Genomic DNA, 23,484 nt, shown 5'->3' with positions numbered 1-23,484 from the left:
AGACAGATTGATAAATTCTTAATCTCGCAAGGAATTAAGGGATACGGGGAGAGTGTGGGTAAGTAGCATTGAAATGCCCATCAGCCATGATCTATTGGCAGAGTGGACTCATGGGTCAAATGGCCTTACTTTGACTCCTATTTCTTATGGTCGTATGGTCAACCTTCCTGCTCTTTACATAGTAAACATTGTAGCGGTTGTACTTAATTTAAAAGTTCAAGGTTTATTTATATGGACACAAACTTTTAAACATTAATATTTGGATCACATCTCTTCATTACACCTCCATCCTTAGGAGAGATGAAACATAGCTTAGATATATTTCATAATAAGTTATTACAACGTAAGGAAACATAAAAATACAAGAAACACATGTGCACTCCTTCATTCTTTCATCCAAGTCTAAGTAATGCTATCATGCTTTTTCTCCATTTTGGAACTTTGGAACAATGGAGCAATGTTAAGTTTGCAATTTTGGAGAAGAGTTTTGGATCAGGTTGTAAGGTTGCTTGCTGAGTTGCCTTTGTCTTGCACTTTGGAAAAAAGAACACAGGTAAGGACTATTTTTAAAACGGTGAGAAAATTCATAAAGCCAAAGTACAAAGGGACCTGGGAGTGCGGTAACATCATCAGTAAGCCTCTGATAAAGCACTGATGTTCTGTCCTGTTTGCTATTTTTGTGTCTTGGTCTGATGTGGTGGTGTTGTCACTTCTGGTTCTTTTTCTGAGAGGTTGGTAAATGGGATCCAAGTCAATGCATTTGTTAATGGAGTTCTGGTTTGAATGCTAGGCCTCTAGGAATTCCCATGCATTGAATTCCCATGCAAGAATTCCCATTGGCATTGTTTAGCCTGTCCCAGGATGGATGTATTGTCCCAGTCAAACTAGAGTCCCTCTTCATCTGTGAGTACGAATACTAGTGATAGTTGGTCATGTCTTTTAGTGGCTAGTTGGTTCGCATGTATCCTGGTGGCTACTTTCCTTCCCGTCTGTTCAATGTAATGTTTGTTGTTCAATACAATGTATTTTGTATATGACATTCGTTCTGCTGGTTGTTGGTTCAGCGTCCAGTGAGCAAACTCACAACCTGACCATGTTAAATTCTGTACAAAGCGTTAGAAATTACATTATTATCTCCTGTAATGTGGAAAATCTTTAAGTGATAAGTTTGCAACAGCAGACCTCATCAGAATAGTTTGGCGTTCTAGTTTTTGAATGTTTCAAAGTTAAGGGGTTATAATTAGTACATACCAGTGTCTCCCTGTTTTCATGGTGGACATATACGTAAACGTTTTTAAAACCAGTAGCAGTCCCATAATCTCTTTCTCCAAAGAAGTATATCTGTATGATGTAGGTTTAATTTTTTAAGAAGTATCCCATTGGCCGTTCTATGCCTGACCCATCTTCTTGAAGCAGGACAACACCTACATGCTATTCACTTATATTAATCACTATCTTAAAAGGTTTAGTGAAATTTACGGCGGCTAGGAGCAATTCATTAATTAAAATGGCTTTCAGTCTCTCAATCTGATACATGGCACAAGCTTGATCATGAAAGCTTTGTTATTTTCTGTAACAACAACTCTGTCAATGGAACAGAAGTGCTGAAGTTTGGTACAAACTTGTAGTAGAAACCACACATCCTTGAAGACCATGTGATTTTCTGTTTGGTCCTAGGGATAAAGAAATCCATCAATGCTATACTTTCGCTGTTCTTTGCTGTACTTGCCTCGGCCATAGAAAGGCTACCTAAGATTTTTAAAATTTGTTTTTTGACAAGGTTTACCATGAAATCAGATGATTGTACTCTTTCAAAAGGATTTCAAGCTGTTCCAAGTAATCTTTCAAAGTGTCTCTGGAAACAGGTCTATTATAAAGTTGCATAACACAATTAGGAATGCCAAGTATTACTTGATTCATTAGACTCTGGAAAATGGCTGAACCATATATTTTTAGTCCAAATGGCAAAACATGACATTGAAAAAGGTTATTTGGTGTGACAAAGGCTGAGAGTTATTTAGCTTGGAGTATAAAGGGAGCCTACCTATATCCTTCAGCAGAAATGTCTAGGTGCAAAATGACATTTCCAACATTGTCAATGTAGTCTTCCAGGCAAGGAATTGGATAGGAGCCTACCTTGGTTTTGCATTGACTTTTCTGTAGTCTATCCAGAATCTTACTGAACCATCAGGCCTGAGCACTAGCACAACTGTGGATCTCCAACTACTTTGACTGAGTTCAACCAGATGATTTTCCAACATGTATTAGATCTCAATTTCATTAAGGCCTGTTTCTCAGGACCTTGATGACATGGATGCTGCACTATAAGAGGCACTCTTCTTTATCCACATCATTAGGTTTAGGTTGTGCATTATGTTTTGTTCCTAGAGAGCTCTATAAATTAAGTGAGCAGCCTCATTAGATGTCCTCCCTAATGGTCAACATGTCAACTTTACGTCAAAATGTTTTCACAATAATCTGGGTATGTGACACAGCTAAAGGTCTCAGCTTGCCAATTACAGTCACAGGGAGCTTCAGAATCTCACCATCAGAGCCCCAGCACGATGATCAGGGTATGCTACCATGAATATTCTAGTAACCATGATAAAGGATTAGGATTTCTCTTGTTTGCCATCTGGAATTCACACACTTAATCACAAAATTTTAAATGGTCAGAAGGATGTCAGTCAGCCTGTCATTTCTGTACTGTGTCCAGATTCAAAATATCTGGTCTGCATCAAAATATGAGAACACGGTGTCTATTATCCCTAATAGTTCAGTGTTAAATAATTGGATGGTATGACATCCTATTTGGCAATTGTCAAGGTCTCTATCTGTTTTATACCCCTGTGTCTTTCAGCCACCAGTGCCCTCACTACCTAACAGGCCTTGCTTATCCAGCTCCTAGCATCTGGTTTGTTTTAACATGTTAATGTGACACAGCCAACTTTTTTTCTGGTGCTCTGAGACATCAATCAAATAATTCACCTCATCAATCATCTTGTCTATTCTATATGAAGCACTGAAGTGCAGAGGTAACAATATTATATAGTCCCCTGGCTAAAATGTTCAAATCTTGCCTGTTCATTTGCCCATTTATTCATGGTTATTTATGAGTTTTAACGTACTGCTAAGTCACATTACAGACTCTTGTGATTTGCTCTCAGAACATTGATTTGTAGTCTAACATTGAAGATTCAACCCCTTACTCTAATAATGCTTTTAAAATTAATTTTAGAGGACCTCTTACCTCTTGACCATAAACAAATTCAGTGGGAATGAAACTGGTGGACACAGTACAGATATGACAGGCTGAATGACATCCTTCTGAACCATTTAAAATTTTGTGATTAAGTGTGTGATTTCCAGATGGCAAACAAGAGAAATCCCAATCCTTTATCATGGTCACTAGGATATTTATGGTAGCATACCCTGATCATCGTGCTGAGGCTCTGATGGTGAGATTCTGAAGCTCCCTGTGACTGTAATTGACAAGCTGAAACCTTTATATACCCATATAACCCTGTGTTATATACCCATATTATTGTGAAAAGTTTTGATGTAAAGTTGACATGTTGATTCAACTGGATCTCACTGGTAATCCATATTGGGTAATGAGTTTAGCTTCTCCACCACTGTCTTGACAGAAATGTTTCTCCAGTGAATGGCTTCCAGAAACTGGGCAGCCACATCTAGAATAGTGAGGATATATGGGTGTCCCCTTTTATGTTTTTGGCTGGGGTCCCACCCAGTCTATCAACAACCTATTAAATAGTTCCCCAAAATCTGAATGGGAAGTGGGGTGTTAGTTTTATTGCAGTTTGGAGGTTTCCCGCAATCTAAAATGTTAAGTGCATTTTATTAAATTGCACTAAGTCCTTGTGGAGGCATGGCCAGTTAGAATATCAAATTACATGCTTGGGTCTTCCAAATCCCAACATGTCCAGCCGTGCGAATTTCATGGCCAATCCTCAATATCTCTAGATTGTATTTTTTTGGCACCACAATCTGCCGACCCACTTTTTGTCCACAGGCCTAGGAGGAAGTCTCCACTTCCTGATCAGAATACTATTTTTAATTTGGTAGCATTCTGGAACTCGGTCAGAACAATGTTCAGCATCTTTCCTGACTCCTCATATACTGAAGCAATTCATCTCCATACATAGCAAAACCTTGACACCATTGAGGTTAGGATTGAAAAGCAACAAGTAACATTTGCACTATGCAAGTGCCTGGCAATGACCACTTCCAAAATGAGAGAATCTAACCATCGCCCCTTGATATTCAATGACATTACTATTGTTAAATTCTCCACTATCAACGCCCTGGAGTTGTTATCCATTCCATCACTTTGCTACTGTTTGAGAGTAGACTAATGGAATGGTACTTATCTAGGTTAGATTTATCTCGCTTTTTAGGCACCGTGCATTCCTGTTGTTGAATGGATGCCAATGTTGTAGTTGTACTGGAACTGCTTGATAAGGGGCATAGCACATTCTGGACCACAAGTCTTCAGCACTATTGCCAGAATGTGGTCAGGGCCCATAGCCCCTTCAGTGCCTCCAGCCATTTCTTAATGTCACATGGAGTAAATCAAATTGCTAGAGACCGCAGGTGATGGCTGTATTGTGTCAGAAAATTCACAAACAAAGAATCATTGTTCTTTACTCTCTTACTTAGCACATTTCCATACTTTAAAAAATAGTTAACTGTCCCTAGCCAGGTCATAACTCAAATTTGGTGGTCTAATCTGCATGCAAACGTAATTTAGAAGTTCTTGCAGCATTTGAAATCCAAATACAACTAAAAGTGTTGGAACTTGCTGAGATTGAGTTAAGATTTTCTAGTGAATTTTACACTCCATATTGAAAACGAAAAAATGCCTTTGTCTATTGCTATGACTTTTCTGGAAAGGCAAGATTTAGACCTGTGTACTTTGCAAGAACTACCCAAGACTAGGTTAATAGCATTCACAGAAAGGCAGTGGGTACATATTAAACCAAGTGCCTAAGAGAGCAGAGGTAGTTATGGTAATAGCACAGCAACTTGGATTGTAAGGAGAAGAGTCCAAACCAGCGAGAACAGAGCTTAGGTTAACTAGAATTCATCTGCAAATATCAATAACCAGCATAATTCAGCATGAAATCAAAAGGGATAAAAAATGAGAAACTGTAAACTTGAAAGTGAAATGAGTAAAATTTGAACTTGAACTCCAGGGAGAGAGAGTTCGGCAATGAAAGAAAGAGATGAGGAAAGAAAGCAAGAGCCAAGAATGAAGAAAGAAAGGAACAAGGCTATACTAAAGGAAAATTGGGCATTGTAGAACACCATCTTTCATGTATTGAAGTTGAGTTTGCAAATGGAAAATGAGAACCTGTGAAGATACTTGAGGATTGATGACAAGAAGTAAATTTGAATGATTTGTTTGGAAGCAAATTCAATTGAGATAAATCTTCAATTAAAATGTGATGACCTTCAAATAACAGAAGGCTCCATGAAGTATCATTAAAAAAAACCTTGAACATGTGAAATTGCTGATGAATGTGAACAGTGGGTTGAATTACAAACTCAACTTGAAGAACTGTTGGAACTCAATAATATTTGGACCATTGAAAGTTTTGAACTCCAATCTGGCGCACAGGAATGATGAGAATGTGTGATATGTAAATGCAGATACTGTCTGTAAAAGAAGCTACAGAAAATCTTAAGGAATGGGATTAGTTGTGGATGAGTAAATTGAAAGTGACTAAGGAACCATCAGTAACCATGAGAACAAAGTTCCAAAATGAACAGAACACCCACGTGCAGTTGTCAAACCTGTGTAAGAGTTTTTGCATAAATCTGTAATAAAAGCAACTGAACTGGTTGGAGCAGTTGCTAATATGAATGAATTGATCAACAAACTTCAAAAGGAATTGAAAAACAAGACTGTAAACAAATATTTGAAAAATTTGTAAAGAAGTGAAAATGAAGGCTCCACTTTTGAAATATCAGTGGAAAGAAAATTAATGTGTGCAGAACGCTGTGACACATCTCTTTAAGAAATTAGAAAATGACTTGGATCAAAAGAACAAAGCCCCATTGATTTTATTCATCTGAAACAATAAAATCTGATATGGAGGATGTGACTGAAGGAGGAAGCTTTAATACTCTTGTCAAATGTATAGTCTTCATAACAAATGTAAAGAACCTATTGAAAGTGTATTTCAGTCAGCGAGGAGAAGAGTTAGAAAAGACCCATGTTCTTCTGTATTAAACATGAGAAATCTGGATGACTTTATTTGGATCATATAGCATGAATAATACCCAAAGTATTGGTTTGCATTTACACCAAATGGTTAAAAATCTATGATAGAAATTAAAATCCAAATTGGTCAAAATGTTTTTAAAGAAACCTTTGATAGACTGTATGTTGATTGCATTTGGCTGATTGTGAAAAAAAACGTATAATTCTTGATATTTCTGGTGCAGACACAATGGGCAAAAAAACACCCGTCTTAACTTAACAATTCTGTAATGAAAGGGCAGGTGTAAGAAAAACTTCAGCACTGAGTTATTTCATGATATGGTGTGTATATCGTGCTTGTTACAAGTAGCAGCTTTTGTTTCAGTTGAGCTTTTATAGGTTTGCTGCATTGACCTTTCAAACCTTTAACAAATGCAAGAAAAAAATTACTCCGAAATGCTGCTCAGTGGTTAACATGATTCCCTTCCTGAGGTGGAGTGCTTGCTTAGCATTGAATTAGCATTGCAATGAAAATGAAACTTGAGAGATCCAAGATGGTGGTGATCTAACTGGTCTGCTGGGCTGGGCTCTGTGCCATACCCCCAGGCAAGGCGGATCTTTACCCCCCCACCTCACCAACCATCCTCAGGAGAAAAAACTGCTAATTTAAACTTGCTGAGCATCTGGAGCTGCTAAAATTGTGAAGTGATGGCTTTAAGGCCAGAATGAAAACAAATAAAGGAAAGGGCCTAAAGGAGTACAGCAGACAGGCACACCCTATTGTGTCAGGGTGCCTGCAGCCAGTGCTCAAACTCCTGGATTTAATGGGACAATGAAACTTGTTAAGGTGAAGACATTGCAGCTTTATTTTGGAATTTTGTTCAGTCCATTCCTTTTATTGATTCTATGACACGAAGTAACATAGGCATTTCTGTGAGAGAAACAATTGGCTACAGAACTTAATGCATACCATGCTCGAAGGAGGGAGGAATTAAGTCTATCTCCACTATAATGAAAATTAAACCTACATTTTGATATTAATCTGAATAACACATCAACCATCTAGCCAACCAAGTTAATTGATGCTTAATGCTATGATGTCTTGCATCAAAAAACTTACACAACCAATTCTATTTGAGCATATGGTATAACACCATCATTGCGCAATGTCATTGTAACATCACCCTGGTTATGGAATTATAAAAGGCAGTCACATTTTGTGAAGAAACAGCTGACAAAGCACAAAGTAAAACCATTATAATATTAGCTTCTGATCAAACTATTGTTCAATAACCTTTGTGTATAGTTTTCCCTGATTCTTCCAACAATTGACCCTGTCTCAAATCTCCCCATACAATGACACATCCTTTCAAAGGCTTCTGTAAATACTGTTAATTGCTGTAATTTTGGATCTCTTTCCACAACTTGGACTTCTGTCGCTATGCTTGTCCGACTACTGCCAGTGAACAGGCAGTTGGAACTGCAGGATCTGCACATCTCTGTTAGCAATGCAGAGTCATGGATCAAAAAGCAAGTGTTCAATCTAATTAGATGCCTTGCAAATTTGTTTGACGGAACTGACAGAATCCATCATATGAATGTCAAATAGATTGCATAAAACACCCTGTCATGGTCAGTCATTAGTTTATGGTTGGCTAGCATTTTTATATCAACATTAATAAAAATTTATGTTGTAATATTTAAAAGGATGTATCGTGCAAAACACTTAACATTTTGAATCTGTATAAAACTATATTGACTTTTTTTAATAGATGGAGAGTATGAATCACTACAATAGTGCAGACATTGACTTTGTTCTCAACTGTCAAGATTTGAACTATTCAGATCCTGCTCCACATTTCAGTAAGTGACTACTATTGTTATTACTGGATGACAAGGAATGTTTACTGTTTATAGCATATGGAGACAGACAGCATCGTCACAAAGATAAGGGGAATTTCCTTCACTAGGCATGTTTCAGACTTTCTTACCTAGTTACTGACACAAGTCTCGCCAATAATGAAATCAGATAGCTGTCTCTGACATTTTGTGGTAAACATACTTGAATGATTAATATAAAACAAAATAAAGAACTGTCAATGCTGGAATTCTGAAACAAAAACAGAAAGAAATTGCTGGAGAAATTCAAAACTGGCAGCATCTGTGTAGAGAAAGCAGAGTTAATGTTTCTGGTCAAGTGAGTTTCGAAGTACGATCACTGGATTCAAAGTGTTAACTCTCCTTTTTCTCCAGCAATTTCTGATATTTGAATGATTGTTCATTGCTGTCTCCACAAAATGAATAGTGGAAATTTATAAGAAAGTACAGATTTAAAGGTAAATGATTATTTAAAAGGAAATTTCAGTCTTTGTAGAGATTCAGAATTAATTTATAATAGCGTTCTGAAAGGTTGTACTTCCAAATAAACCTGTTGGACTATAACCTGGTGTTGTGTGACCTTTAACTATGTCTATACCAGTCCAACGCTGGCACCTCCATATCATGGCTTAAAATATTTTGTCAGCTGTTGCCAAGGCCAGCAGAAGAGGGAGAGGTGGGAAAAGCAACATTTAAAAATGAAGTAAAATGAAACTCACTGTAAAGATATGAAGTAGACAATTTGTGCAAGTACTCACGTTGGAGCAACCATGGATAAAAATGTGCATGGGTATTGCTCAGAAAGAGTGAGAATACGATTGTCCTGTTTGAAACTTCAGACTAACTCTCCTTGAGACATCTACACATGAGTTCTGTCAGTAATTAGGGATTAAGCCAATTGCTGCCAACAGAACCATAAAATAAATGCACAGAAAGTCAGCACAATTAAGACAAGATAAGACTATCCAACAATAAAATGCTTTGGGTCCACGTTTGCAAATCACAAGTGTTACCTGACAACCTGATGCACATTTATTGTTCAACCATGCAAAGTCCTTAAACAACCTAAAGGGTATTTTTTAAAATCCTATCTCATGCATACTGAACTTCAAGGTACAATGTATAGTTGAAGATTTACAAAGTCATTTCTTTTAAAGAGCTCATATTCAAGGCATGGTTACATACTGACTTAAGTTTGATCATATAAAATAACTTATTGCCATGTAGGTTGACTTGCAGATTGACCTCCAGTTTGCCTGTTGATATAAAAGTGTCCCTTCAAGTTACAACATCTCAAGACTACTTGTGTATGGATTCACATATTTGTGTAACCCTGCATTCTGTATTAAGTCCATCAGACATTTTTTTTCTTTATTCCTATAGCTCAGTGGGGCCAAAACCATTGCCAACAGAACTCTGATGCAATGTGCAGAGGCCGCTTCAGTAGATAGAGAAAAACACAAAGTGAAGATAAATGCAAAATGGTGTTAGTGTGGTAAATGAAATGTAATTCATGAAAAGCTAAAAGTTATTGTATTGCATATTGTCACAGAAACTCCTTGTACTTTGAAAATCATGCAATAAGCTGTGAAGTGAATATGATAATGTACCTGTTTTATACTGATTCTCAATAATGATTTTGTATTTTGAGAATAAATACAAAATGTGCAGAGGAGGGATGCCTTGCTGCCTTTTATGTACTTTTATTGTGTAAATTCCACATTTTATTGCAATAAGATATTGATGGAGTAGATGACCAGACCAAACCATGGGAGATAGAATTCAATGTAAGCAAGTGTAAAGTTATTAATTTTCAACCAAAAAAAGATAGCAGGGTACTTTCTAGATGGCATGAAGTTAAATACAAGGGGTGTCCAAAGAGATTTGGTGGTTCAGGTGCACAGATCTTTAAAATGCTACAAACAGGCGCATAAAATAATCAAGAAGGTTAATGCTGCCCTTTATACATATAAGGATACTGTGGGATAGTTTAATCTTGGAGGGAGTAAAACGTAGTTTACAAAAATGATACCTGGACTTCAGGTGTTAAGCTATGAGGAGAGATTATACAAATTACAGCTGTTTTCTCTAGAATTTAGCAGATTAAGGGGTGATAGTTCTTTAAGATATTAGCAGGAAACGACAGTGTAGATAAAGATAAACTATTTTAAAAGGTTGAAGATTCTAGAACCAGAGAAAGTGTTAGGAATCACTTCTATGCACAAAGGATGGTAGATGTTTGAAATTCTCTTCCACCATAGCAATTGATGGTAAGTCAATTGTTAGTTTTAGATCTGAGATAGTTAAATATTTGTTAAGCAAGATATTATGGGATGTAGGCCAAAGGTGGGTGTGTGGATTTACACTACAGCTCAGCCATGATTTCATTGATTAGGCTATGGGGCTGAATGACCTGTATTACTGTTCCTTTATGTTCACTTCTCACCAGGAGACTCAGCCATTGTCAAATTGACTAATTCCAAGCCAAACAAAACGTGTTGAATAAGCTGCCAATTTTGATGCAGGGACCTTAAGTTTTTTTGGTCTCCACCACAATATGGGTTGCAATTAGTGTAGACCTATGGGTGGCACGGTGGTTCAGTGGTCAGCACTGCTGCCTCACAGCACCAGGGTCCCAGGTTCAGTCAGGTGACTGTCTGTGTGGAGTTTGCATATTCTCCCCGTGTCTGCATGGGTTTCCTCTGGATGCTCCGGTTTCCTCCCATAGTCCAAAGATGTGCAGGTCAGGTGAATTGGCCAAGCTAAATTGCCCATAGTGTTAGGTGCATCAGTCAGAGGGGAATGGGTCTGGGTGGGTTAATCTTCAGAGCGTCAATGTGGACTTGTTGGGCCGAAGGGCCTGTTTCCACACTGTAGGGAATCTAATCTAGTCTATAGAAAATTTCCATTTAACATCTGAGGTACTTGCACCACTCAACAAAATTAATTTGACCAAAAGTGTACATTGTTGAGAATGTGGTGCTGGAAAAGCACAGCAGGTCAGGCAGCATTCGAGGAGCAGGAGAATTTACATTTCAGGCATAAGCCCTTCATCAAGACCAGCATTAATTGTCCATCCTAATTGTTGCTTAAGTTGTGTAGTTTCTAGGCAGTTTCAGAGGGCAAATAACAGTCAACACTTTGTTGTGGGCCTGGAGTCACATGTAGACCAGACCAGGTAAGATTGACAGATTTCCTTTCTAAATGACATAAGTGAATCAGACGCATTTTTTCAACAATCAGCAGGAGTTACATGCTTGCCAATAGACCAGGTCTTTGTTCCAGATTTTCGTTGATTGAAATTTCACCATCTGCCATGGTGGGGTTTAAAACCATGTTCCCAAAGTATTAATCTTGAACCGCAGACAATTAACCCAATGACATTGTCACTACACCACCACCACCCCTGTAAACTTAGCTTATTAATATGATAATATTTGCATGGTACTTTTTGAAAATTGATTGTTGAAATTAATTTTTATCATTCTGTATAGTTTGTTAAAAACAATTTCTGGAGCAATTGATGATAAATCCATTATGAGAACATTGAAATTGATTATTCATAGATATGTTACATCAAGCAAGCATTGGGTGAAGTGATCACACCTCTGACTCATAGGCTGTAATGTGATGTGGGAGCCATTTTCATGGTGAATGGGTTTTCATTATCATTTCAATTTTGTTAGAATAGGTTTAGTAAATTTCTAGTATGGGCAGGCAACTGTTTTAAAAGAGCTGAGAAAATTCTAGTGACAAAAAGAACTGAACATCTGTCATCCAGTGGCAAGATTTTGTGGAGCCAGAAAGAGCATTCAGTCTTTGATAACTCTTATTTTCAGCTGATCTAGATCTGGAAAGCTGGATGGATCATGCATATGGTCTAACTATTGGAAGTTGGAAATTATGTCAGGTTCTTATCAAGGGTGTAAAATACCAATTATAATATTTTATTGAGGCTAGTCATCTGTTTTCAGTAAATTATATTGCTTTTTAAGATTTTTGTCTGTTATTGTCCATTTTTCAGTGTGAATGAAGGAGGCAGTCAGATAACCATTATCCTATTCTTTTCATTTGTAACTGTAATAGCTTGTTGACTAATGGCTAATACTTTTGTCTCATTCAGGATGTGATCCCTACATTGAAATAATTGAACAGCCAAAGCAGGTGAGCAACAAGTCATGTGAATAATTATTCATTTTTGCTGAAACTGTAAATATGTATGCTTCAACAAACTTGAATATTGTTATGAGGACTGCACAAGCAATTTCATCACACACTACTAGAGTCAATAGTATTGTATAAAAATGTATGGAAATAGACAGAGAACTACTAAAGCCATTAAATAAAATCTTCATCTTAAAGCATAATAATTCTTTAACAAAAATGTAAGAAAATCAAGTGCAAGCTAAATCTTTTGGATAATTAAACCAACTCCATCCAATATCTTTATTCTTCCTATAACCCTCCTGATCCCTTTCACCTTGAAAGAATAATAATCTGCAAGTTTGGCCACCAAACTTTAAAGTCTATCCTGGGTGGAATGTTATGAAATAAAATATTACACTTGTCATTTGAATCATCAGGCTACTGCCAAGATGCTTGCTTTAAGATTATCTGTTACTATGATATTTATAATTAATACTGTGTACTTTGGTGAAGAGAGCACATATTCCACCATCACATTTCTCCAAGTTCCCTTTCACTGCTGAACACAATTACACATTAAGAGGAATCTGAGGTGGGAAGAAGGGGATGTCCACTCTGCATTATTTTCATAGTTTTGCTGGACCTGTCCCCACTTGAAGCACAGTTTCGTTGAAATCATCTGGAGAGTCCCAGGAAATCCAAGGATATGTAAGTGTACATCTGTATTTGCTCTCAGCTGTGACTGAGAACTGAAAGCAAGTGCAATGAAGTGGAATGCCTTTCATCTTTTGTTGCCTAATGATGATTGTTCAGACTGAGTTCCATTTTTATCAAAAACATATTTCATGAAAGAGGGAAAAAAAACTTTTTGTGCAATAAAATATCTAACACATAACACAGTGAGTGCATTATGTCCATTGTGTTGAGTATTCAAGCTGAGTGGGAGGATGAGGAAGAGGCAAAAGTAGAAGTTGCTGGGGAAGTTGCTTACCAAAATGTAAGTGGTTTCTACAGGATATGAGGGACTACTCAAGATAAACTAAGCTTGATAATCTGGCGTTCTAATATCAGAAGATTCCTGGGAGTGATTCACCATTTGGAATTTTCAAAGAACTATGTGATTGAGATCTGATGGGACAGGTTTGAAAATTGAGATCCCAGTGGTTGAATTGGAATCCGGACACCCACTAGGTAGGTTTGGATTTCAATGGACCAGCGGCCAGAAGGAATGGAAACTTCACCAGAGACCAATAAGTTTATTTAGGAACTCCACTTGAATCTGAAGTATTAAAACATTTTTTCCCAGCAGACCTGAACATTGTTCTGTTAGTGTTATTCTGTTTGTGTCATAGTAGCCCAGCATGCAGCTGTCATTGTATTGTAATGGAACATTGAATCACAGAAAGGGCAGATGCAGAATGCATGATGAGTTCTTGATCTCTACTGTTCCACTAGTACAGAAGATAACTTTTTTTTCGAGATAAATAATTGGCTACTGGCTCCTGGAAATTTTTTCTGACATCACTTTGAACTGAAATCTAACTAGTGCTGATAAGGGTACTGCACCAAATATTGTATGCATCATTGTACCTGCATGCTTATGGAGATGACACTTTGATTTTAAATACAAAAATAAAAGAACAATACGGCATATCAACATTTAACTCTGATCCTAGATGGCTGCCCTTCTTTGATCTTCTTTGGTCTCACAGACAAAGGACTAACTCATGTTTGAACATAATTCTGTCAAGTTCTAAATTGTGAGAGATGGAGTAAGGTCTCTTTCCTTCAATGAATACACCAAGGTAAAAAATAATCATTGATGGAATTAGACCTCCTATTATTTGTGAACTTACCCAAAGCTCAAAATCTAGCAGTTCTAGGAAGGATTGTCTCAGCACTTGAAACTTACGAATGAGGTCTATGAAGAAACCAGTCAAATGATAAATAGATGTGGAAGGCCATTATCCATTCTCTGTTGTACTGCACAGTCTTATAACTTTAAACTATTCTGGTTGGACACTAGAAGGGTTGAACGTACGACTGAAGCTGAGTCAGATAATAAATCTTATAAGCGCAAATACCAGAGGTAAACCAGTCAGTATAAAAACCAATAGCAGGGGGACAGTTCCTCTAGCCAAAGAATCCTGCTTAACAACCAGTCAACTCCAGAAATTCAACAAGAAACAATTTGTTTTCAGCGGAGAAAATTTTCCTTTACAGAAACCCGCGATAACCTTGTCTGCTTAATTCTTCAGAATCTATCTTTCCTTTTCTATATGTCTGCATGAGTGGACAATTGTGCTTCTTATATTTACAGCTCATTTTGAGATGTTGTTTGAATAAACATTTAACTTTTCATAGAATTTCTGTGGTACAGAAAGAGGCCTTCAGCCCATCAAGTCTGCACCAACCCTCCAAAGAGTATCCCTTCCAGACCCACACCATTCCCTGTAACACCACATATACCATTGTCAATCTACCTAATCTGCACATCCCTGGACACCATGGGGTAAATTAGCATGACCAATCCAACTAACCTGGACATCTTTGGATTGTGGGCAGAAACAGAGGAATGTGCAAATTCTACACAGACAGTCACTCGAGGCTGGAATCGAACTCTGGTCCCTGGTGCTGTGAGGCAACACTGCTAACTGCTATGCCATAGTGGTGCCCTTCTGACTTAAACCTGCTCGAATATCTGCTGTATGCTTATTATCAAAAAGAAATCACAAAATGTTTGAAACACTCCCTCTTTTGCAGCTTTTCTTTTCTGGTAGCAGATAGTTCACTTCCAAATCCTGAAGCCAGTCCCAATTAGGTCATTTAAATTTAAAGAGAGCAAAAGACCCCTACTGCACCCACCACGACCACAACTCAGCTAGTTTAAAAATGACAAATAATGGAGAGAATTCAGGAAAAGGATAAAACAATTTAAATAATACTAGTAGCACTCAAATAAAAGAAAGGCCTAGTTTTTTGATTGTTGCTTTTATTGAAGAGTAACATTGAATAATGGCTCCACTTCTCACAACTGTTCATCTTGTCAAATTAAGTGAGCACTGCTTTCAATAGGTGTGCCAAAATAACTCTGACCATATTGATCATTGATGTACCCTCAACTCTGAAAACTAGAATGAACCTACAACCTGCAAATAAAGCTACAATTCCATTCTATAGAAAGGTCATTGGATTCGAAATGTTAATTTTGCTTTCTGTCCAAAGATGTTGTCAGACTTGCTGAGTTCCTCCAGCAATTTCGGTTTTATTTATGAAAAACAAGGTTCTTTTGGACTCGCCTTCTTGACTCCATTTTGTTGTATTGACCTTTTAGCATAGATCCTAACATGAAATATGATTTGTTAGATAATTTTAATAAACATTTGATGGAGTGGTCTTGCACTAAACCAGAAAAACACCAAGCTACAGGTGTGGATTTAACCATAAAACAAGTTTGTACCACAAAAGAAATACAAATGAAATAATATAAACATTGTCATGCCTTGCCTTTTGGCACTTTGTTGCCTCTGCAAGAGTTTATAAGCTCACATTACTTCTGTCTGGACTTGCGTTTTAGGACATATATAACGCCAGCCAGCTTGTCATGGTAATTAGTAATGGTCAGTAAGTATGTAAGTTCGCTCGCTGAGCTTGAAGGTTTGTTTTCAGATGTTTAGGTAACATCATCAGTGACAATTTCTGATGAAGCACTGATAGTATGTCCCACCTCTCTATTTATAGGTCTTGGTTTCTTAAGGTGGGTGATGTCATTTCCGGTTTTATTTTCAAGGGTAGATAATAGTGATGATCAGTCAAAAGAGTGGACATGTTGCTGGATATCATAATGCTATGTTGTTCTCACACTATACTGTATGCCAGTAACATATGTGGTAAACATACTGAATGTTCTTCAACCAAATGGTCAAGACCCAAAGTTTAAAGGGAGTACTTTTCAGTCACCATGGAAGACAACCTTCAGTCTGGGTTGCTGGCACAGTAAGGCAAAGGCATCACCTGCTATCACTGCAGAAATGTGGATATGTTCAATAGACTGTATGGGTTGATTAGGGTCATGGACTCTGAAGAAAGTTCATATTGCACTCAAAACATTAACTGTGTTTCTTTCTCCACAGACGCAGCCAGATCTGCTGAATTTCTCCAGCAATTTCTGTTTTTATTTCAGGTTTCCAGGATCCACCATTCAGGAATAATATCATTGCTTAGTTTGTGGAATTTAGAACTCTTCTTTGAAACTTAGATTGATGCATTTTTGTTTGACAAGAGTTTTAGGAGATATAAGTGGAGGCAGATTAGTGTGCAGCGCAGTCACCATCTAATTAAGAAATGAAACATTACAAATATTCTCATGGACAGAATATGTGTGTTGCCTCTACTGTCCATGATCAGCGTGTTTTACAAGCAGGAAGTAAGCTTTATCCTGTCCTCAGAGTGTGGATTCCAATTAAATGATTTCAGAAGAAGTGCCTGAGAAGTTAAAATACAGAAAGCTATTTCTTGTCAGACACTTTCCCTGAATTTAAAACATGATTTCTCAACACACTTGTTCTCCCACACATACTCACACAAGGGGATTGGTCACAAGTTCACTTTTAAAAATTATGTTTAATTAAGCACCTAGTTTTTGATTTCTAGTGTCCACGTGGCAAGTCTGTTTTTTTGAATTGAAGTGATGCTTTAAAACCAGAGTGAAAGTCTTGGAAAGTGAATGTTCTCAGCAGCTTATGACATTTCCTCTCATCAAATTTTGAGTTGTTTATACTTAAGTGAACTTTAACTGGAATGAGTTGTGTATTTTGGCTGCCTGAGGTGACACAGCTTGTTTCCAATGTTGATTTGAGGACTGGCTATACCAAGGGCTTTGATGGTTCCACCAGTTTCTTGATGTTCCCACAAGGAGGCAAGAAAACATTTGACATTGTCACAAGTTGTAGTAGTTGGTCCTTTAAGGATAAGCCCTGAGGGAGGAGTCATGTAACCTGCTCGTCCAATCAGGGATGGAGCAGCAAATCTGCATGAGGCATGTTGGGACTTGCCCAATAGTTAGATCAGGGAGTGAAGCATGTAAGGACATGTAGTTAATTGGCAGAGTCAAACTTTGAAGTTATTACATTGGTGATGAATGCAACTCAAATGTAAAAAAAACCCCAGACAAATCCAGCCTGCATGGAAGATAGCAGTCAAATCATTGTTTCAGAAAATTGGAACTGTTCAATCTGGCTGCAGAAGATTGGGCAAAAGGTAATGTCACAATAGTCCTACTGAACCATAGGGCTGCTCTCTCGTGAGAGAGAGAAATGACTAGTGTTTTAACCTGAGGGTCATCAGCAGTCAGCTCGGGAGGATCATTAAAAAGGGAAGTCCTTTGTGGTAACTTCAGTCAGAGCGGGAATTCATTCCACGCTGTCAGCATTAGTCTGCATTACACTCTGCCATCCAGCCAACTGATCTTTTGCAAACTTAGAATTGGATTTAAAAAGGTTGATAAGAGATTACTTCAGCTATGGATAGTGCAGAGTAGGGTGCCCAGGAGTTGTAAAGTGCTCTGAGCAGTGCAGTCCACCAGTTAGAGCGAGAAACCACAAGAAGCAGTGGCATCCAGAAGTGAAGGTCTAGATGATGCACAGAAATGAAATGTTTTAAATTAATTCACAGGATAGCTAGACCAACATTTATTGCCCATCCCTAATAGCCCAGAGGGCTGTTAAAATTCAACCACATTGCTGTAGGTCTGGAGTTACACGTAGGCCAGACCAGTTTCCTTCCTTAAAGGACATTAGTGAACTAGATGGGTTTTTCAACAGTCATTTTATGGTCATCATTAGACTCTGAATTCCAGATTTTTAAAATTGAATTCAAACTTCATTATCTGCAGCAGTGGGATTCAAACCCACAACCCTGGAACATTATCTGGGTCTTTGATACCACGAGACCAACACCTCCCCATATGACTATGGGAATTGGAGGAGCCAGAAAGTACAGAAGATTAAACCAATAGCCTTGGATAGACCATAAGTGCGTAAAGTGTTTCAGATGTGGGGGAAGCTAAATGCTTCAGATATCAAATAAAAGGTACATTTGAGGCATAAGTGCAAGGATAAGCTGAGCCTGCTCAGCACATGTAAATCAAATAGTACAGTACCAGTGTACCTTATAGAATATGTTCCTGAGGTGGAGTAGACAGTTATGTCTGTCAATAATGTAAAAGCAAGCAAAGTGGTCCCCATCACAGTTGAGCTATTGGCAAATGAAAAGACATTATGAAAGGAGTGAACACTGGGCCTCCACACCACTGAGGGGAAGGAAGCCTACTGCTGTCTTCAAGAAGGGGTCCATCCCATGAGGTTAAACAGCATTGGAATCGGGCTGACAACATACATGTGGGAGGCCATTAAGATAGTAGGTACCATAGTGGCTCCAGTGAGCTACCAACATCAGTCTGCTCAGCAGCCTTCATTCATGGTGGCTGGTCAAAGATGGAGTTTGATGGGGTGTGATTGGCTCCAAGATATCAAATTAAATTGGCGAGAGATTTTCAGCACCAAAGATGAAATCGTCAGAAAGCACCAGGATATTTTCCGGGAAGAATGGGAAGAAATCAAAAAGGTGAAAAAAGTACAGCAATTGTTGCCAATTTCAGCAGAGATTGTCTCTGCTACTCAGCTACATCCATGGAAGTGTCCAGGTCAACTACGTGGGACTGTTTTTGGAGATGATGTTTTTGTCACTCGCTCAAAATGGATGGAGGTGCTTAAAATGAGATCCACAGTTGTGCCAGTGTTTTGCAGTCCACAGGATACCAAAGGTCCCCATTTTGGATATTGATACAAGTTTTAACAGTGCAAAGTTTCAGACGTTTATGACTTACAACAGAATAAAACATACCAGAATGGCGTCTTACCATCCTTCGTCCAGTGGACTGGCTGAAAGTTCAGTGCAGAATTTCAAGGCAAAGAAGCAACCACCCTCTTCTTTAAACACTAAGTTAACTAGGTTCCTGCTATCATCTAGGGTCACCCCACAAATGACTACTGGCATCTGTCCAGCTTAGTTGATAAGAGATTGTCAGTTGAGGACCAGGTTAAACCAGGTGTTCCCAAACTTCATGGGAAGGGTGGAAACAAGCCAGAGGAACCAGGTGAGGAACAATGATTTATTTGGAAGTACAAGAACATTTGAGATAAATGATGCAGTGTTAATGAAGAATTTTAGTTAATGGAACAAATTAAGTTCCAGTAGTCGTTGCAGCCAGAACATAGCCAGTGTTCTTCAAAAGTAGCGTACAAGACAAAAATGTTTAAAAACCATTTTGTCCACTTGCATGGAAAAGAGCCATCCCAAGAACCAATGTTATGCCTTGATTCAGTGGTACTGGCAGGAAGCATTGTGGGTTGCCTGGGGAATGAAATGTCAGATCAGCCAGTAACAGTCCAGACTGCTGTCTCACTGGAAACAATGGAAACAGGGTGGTGAAACAATGACACGAGGCATAAGTCCTTGTTGAATCCAATAGTGACTATTTCATTGGAAGAACTTCAGTCAGTTAAGCAAGAAAGAAGTCATCTGACAAAGTTATTGATGGACTAATGTTACTACTACTGCTTACAAAATACCTTGAAAGAACTATAACAAACACTAAATTTGACAAACAGGCAGAAAACTAGCCACCAGGATAGATGAACATCAACCAGCCACAAAATGATATGACCCACTCTCACTAATATCCTTACATACAGATGAGGAAAGACACCACTTTGACTGGGACAACAAATCCATCCTAGGACAAGCCAAACAGAGACACACACGAGAATTCCTAGAAGCATGGCATTCCAACCTGAACTCTATCAACAAACACATTGACTTGGATCCCATTTACCACACCCTGAGAAAAAGAACAGGAAATGACATCACCACAGGAAATGGTGTCACCACAAGAAATGACATTACCAACCCAAAGAAACCTAAATGCTTAAATAGAAAGTGGACCATACCACCAGTGCTTTATCTGGAAGCTCACTGATGATGTTACCTAGTATGGTGACGAAACATCTGAAAACAGACTTTCCAGATCAGCAGCTAACCTACATCCAGAACCTCAAGCTGAGCTACAAATTTTCTCAAAACGCACTACTGCTTTGGTAACTTTGTAATTTTATAATTCTGATGTGTTATAAGGGACTTTAAGAAGTGGAAGAAAATAATAGTTGGTCCTTTTAAGGATGTGATCTGAGGGATAGGTCATGAGATTTGCTAGTTCAATCAGGTACAGAGTGGTGAATCCTCTGAAACTTGTGGGGACTTGCACAGCAGTGGAATTGGATATCTTGGTATGTAGGAATATATAATATACCCTGTAAATATGTGTTATTAAGTGTGTGCATGCACATGTTTGTATTTGCTCATGGAACATTCTCTTCCCAGGTAAACTGTGACTATAAAGCACATCCATGAACAAGTTCAAGGCCATAATTTTTGGCCTTGGAAGATATACAGTCTCCTTCAGATTACCTTTGAAGAGTGAGGTATCTCACAAGTTTGAGCAACAGGTGAAGCTAGCTGTTTCAAAATGCTGATCTGCAACAGCAACATGAGTGTTGTTTGCCCCCTAGCCCAGATGCTGCTGTCAAGCTAAGAAGACTTTGCCTATCACCTGAATGGAAGTGTGAGATGTGAATTTCAATCCTGAAATGCAACAACGATTAGCAGATCATATGTAACAGGATAGACTTATGGCCATTCAGAGTAAACAAAGTACTGACGACATCCAACTAACCAACACTCGAAAAACTCTGAGCATGATATTCAACATTAAATGTGTGTCTGTGATTGAATACATTTGCTAAATAATCTGTGTGTGCAAAGAATTATACTGACCAACTATTTTAAACTTGTCAGTCAGTTTCAGAGATTATTGCACTTGCATGTATCAGAAGTTACAGTTATTAATATACAGGGCTATATTCTTTGTAATCAGAGAGAGCATGTACACACTTTGTGCCTGTTTCATTTCAATAAAATAGGTGTTTATTTTTTCTCTGATTCATTTCTTGATCTGTCTGAATCAATCTGTGCTGTTTAAAATTTAATCAAAACCTAGCAGTTAACTTTCAGTCGTAACTATCTGGTCCATTCAAAACAGAGTCCACCTGTCAAGCAATCAACATTTTTCTCTACTATAATATAATTTTTTTCCACCTTACATTGATATTTCTTGCAAATTGTCCTGTTGAGTACCAGACAAAAATCTTGAACAAAATTGTAATAAGTTGCATTAATTGTCAAACAAATAATCAGTTCATATTATTTCTGCTTTTAAGCGAGGTTTCCGCTTTCGTTATGGATGTGAAGGACCATCTCACGGTGGCTTGCCAGGAGTCTCAAGTGAAAAGAACAAGAAAACATATCCAACAGTGAAGGTACTTTTGTTTACCAAACGATGACTATGACCTATCAAGCTTACATTAATCTTCAAACTATTTAAAGATTTGTTTTTTAAGATAATTTATACATTTCCACTGTAAAATAAAATTATAAAGTACTATAAAAGCTAAATGAGCAAAGAAATTTTAAAATGTTTGGCAATAAATCGACACTGAAATGATTTTGACCCTTATTAGAGAATAAGTACTCCTGTCCCTTCAGATTACACAAAAAAAACTCTCAAAAAATGGTTGAGGTACCTCCTAGCAATGATTTAAAAGCTGGGGATCGTATTGTTCACTGCCTTGAATAAATGATTGGAACACACTCACGCATCATCCTCCATTTCTAATTTAACATTCTAAAGAAAGTCTTACAACTGTGTCCAATTTTCCAGTACTAATGTATATTTCTTGTTTCAGATGTTAGTGCTGGGTGTTCATCGCCTGTATTAAAAGTGCATTTTTGGGTTTTGAGCATCACAGAACAGTTGCTAATCTCAAATGTCAGGCATCCCTTGAACAGAATGATCTGTCATTGGAAATTGCCCCACGGGCTGTTTATTCTAAATGGAATCCCAATGGAATTGTTCCCAATGGAATCTTTCATACCTTTGATGAGTATTTTAAATACGTAGTAGACACATGTGGGCCAAATGAATTTATGATATGTATTTTCATGATGGTGTAGCAAATATGCTGACTGTTATGTACTTTTGGAACAATCAAGACTAGTTCATAACTTGTACTAATAAAATTACTGTAGATTTCACAGCAGACAAATAGTTTTATTGAAATATAGTAAGGCATTTCTACATTGGGTATCAGTCTAATATTGTTACACGCACTTAATAAGTTTGTCAATATCTATGTCGTGAGGAGACTTGGAAACATATTGAAACAAAAAAACTTGCAGTACATCAATTCTGTTGTATCAGTGTAATATACACAGGACAGAGATATATGAAAAATACCTGTTGGGTCTCTGATTATTTCATCACCTGCCATGCAATTTTTTTTGACAGGAAAATACATGCTTTCTCATTCACACGCTTAGATTAGAATCCAAACCAGTTGACAGGCTGGAGGGGTGGTCATTAGCTAAGTGTTGCAGGGGGTTCAGAAGAAAGGGCAGGGAGTAGTTCTCAGTGGGCTGCTCCTTCCTAATGCTAGGTCTCTTGATCATCCACTGAATGCTGATCAGTGAGAGACAACCCCATTCCTGGGAACAAGTTGTAAGCAAATACAGCAGGGAGGAAGAAGCCCTTAAATAGAAATATGTTGCCCTCTTAATAGCCCGAATTGGCCCTGGTTCGGAAAGCCACCCTCAAGAACTCCCACCTAGGACTTAATTGAACTAGGGCAGGAAGACAATGATCCACAACCAATACCTCCCATTCAATTAAATGCTGTTGACTCCAAACTCACCTCAGGAGAAGCTTTCACCCTTACTTTCAATAATTACTTGTCCAGTTATAGGATAAATGAAAAATACTGCAGATGCTGGAAATTAGAAATTAAAACAAAGTGCTGAAAATGCTCAGTAAGTCTGGTGGCATCAATGGAGAGAGAAACATGAGTCAAACATGACTTTTTCTGAACTGAAGAAAGGGAGAAATATGATGGAATTTATACTGTAGATAGGGAGGAAGAGGAAGGAAGTACAACAAGGAAGGTCTGAGATAGGAAAAACATAAATTGGCCATAGTTCTGGAGGTCAGAGGGCTGCTCTGTCATCAGAGAGAGATGCCTAATAGTGGTTTAATCTGAAGGTACTATGCCTCAGGCAAGGGGAGA

General features: G+C 37.9%; 1 protein-coding gene across 4 annotated transcripts in view; it reads left to right on the top strand.

Annotated features, from left to right (window-relative positions):
• The window catches only part of LOC122556673 (nuclear factor NF-kappa-B p105 subunit-like), a 151,293-nt gene that overhangs the window by 73,445 nt on the left and 54,364 nt on the right, over positions 1–23,484 (top strand). For all 4 annotated transcript variants that reach the window (XM_043703690.1, XM_043703692.1, XM_043703689.1 and 1 more), the window contains 3 exons: positions 7,999–8,089; positions 12,228–12,268; positions 21,586–21,684. In XM_043703690.1, coding sequence (XP_043559625.1) covers positions 7,999–8,089; positions 12,228–12,268; positions 21,586–21,684 — 231 coding nt within the window. The remainder of the gene's footprint in view (positions 1–7,998; positions 8,090–12,227; positions 12,269–21,585; positions 21,685–23,484) is intronic.

The sequence above is a fragment of the Chiloscyllium plagiosum genome, chromosome 14 (genome assembly GCF_004010195.1).
Source record: "Chiloscyllium plagiosum isolate BGI_BamShark_2017 chromosome 14, ASM401019v2, whole genome shotgun sequence".
Taxonomy (NCBI): Eukaryota; Metazoa; Chordata; class Chondrichthyes; order Orectolobiformes; family Hemiscylliidae; genus Chiloscyllium; species Chiloscyllium plagiosum.
This window is presented reverse-complemented; position numbering and strand designations above follow the sequence as displayed.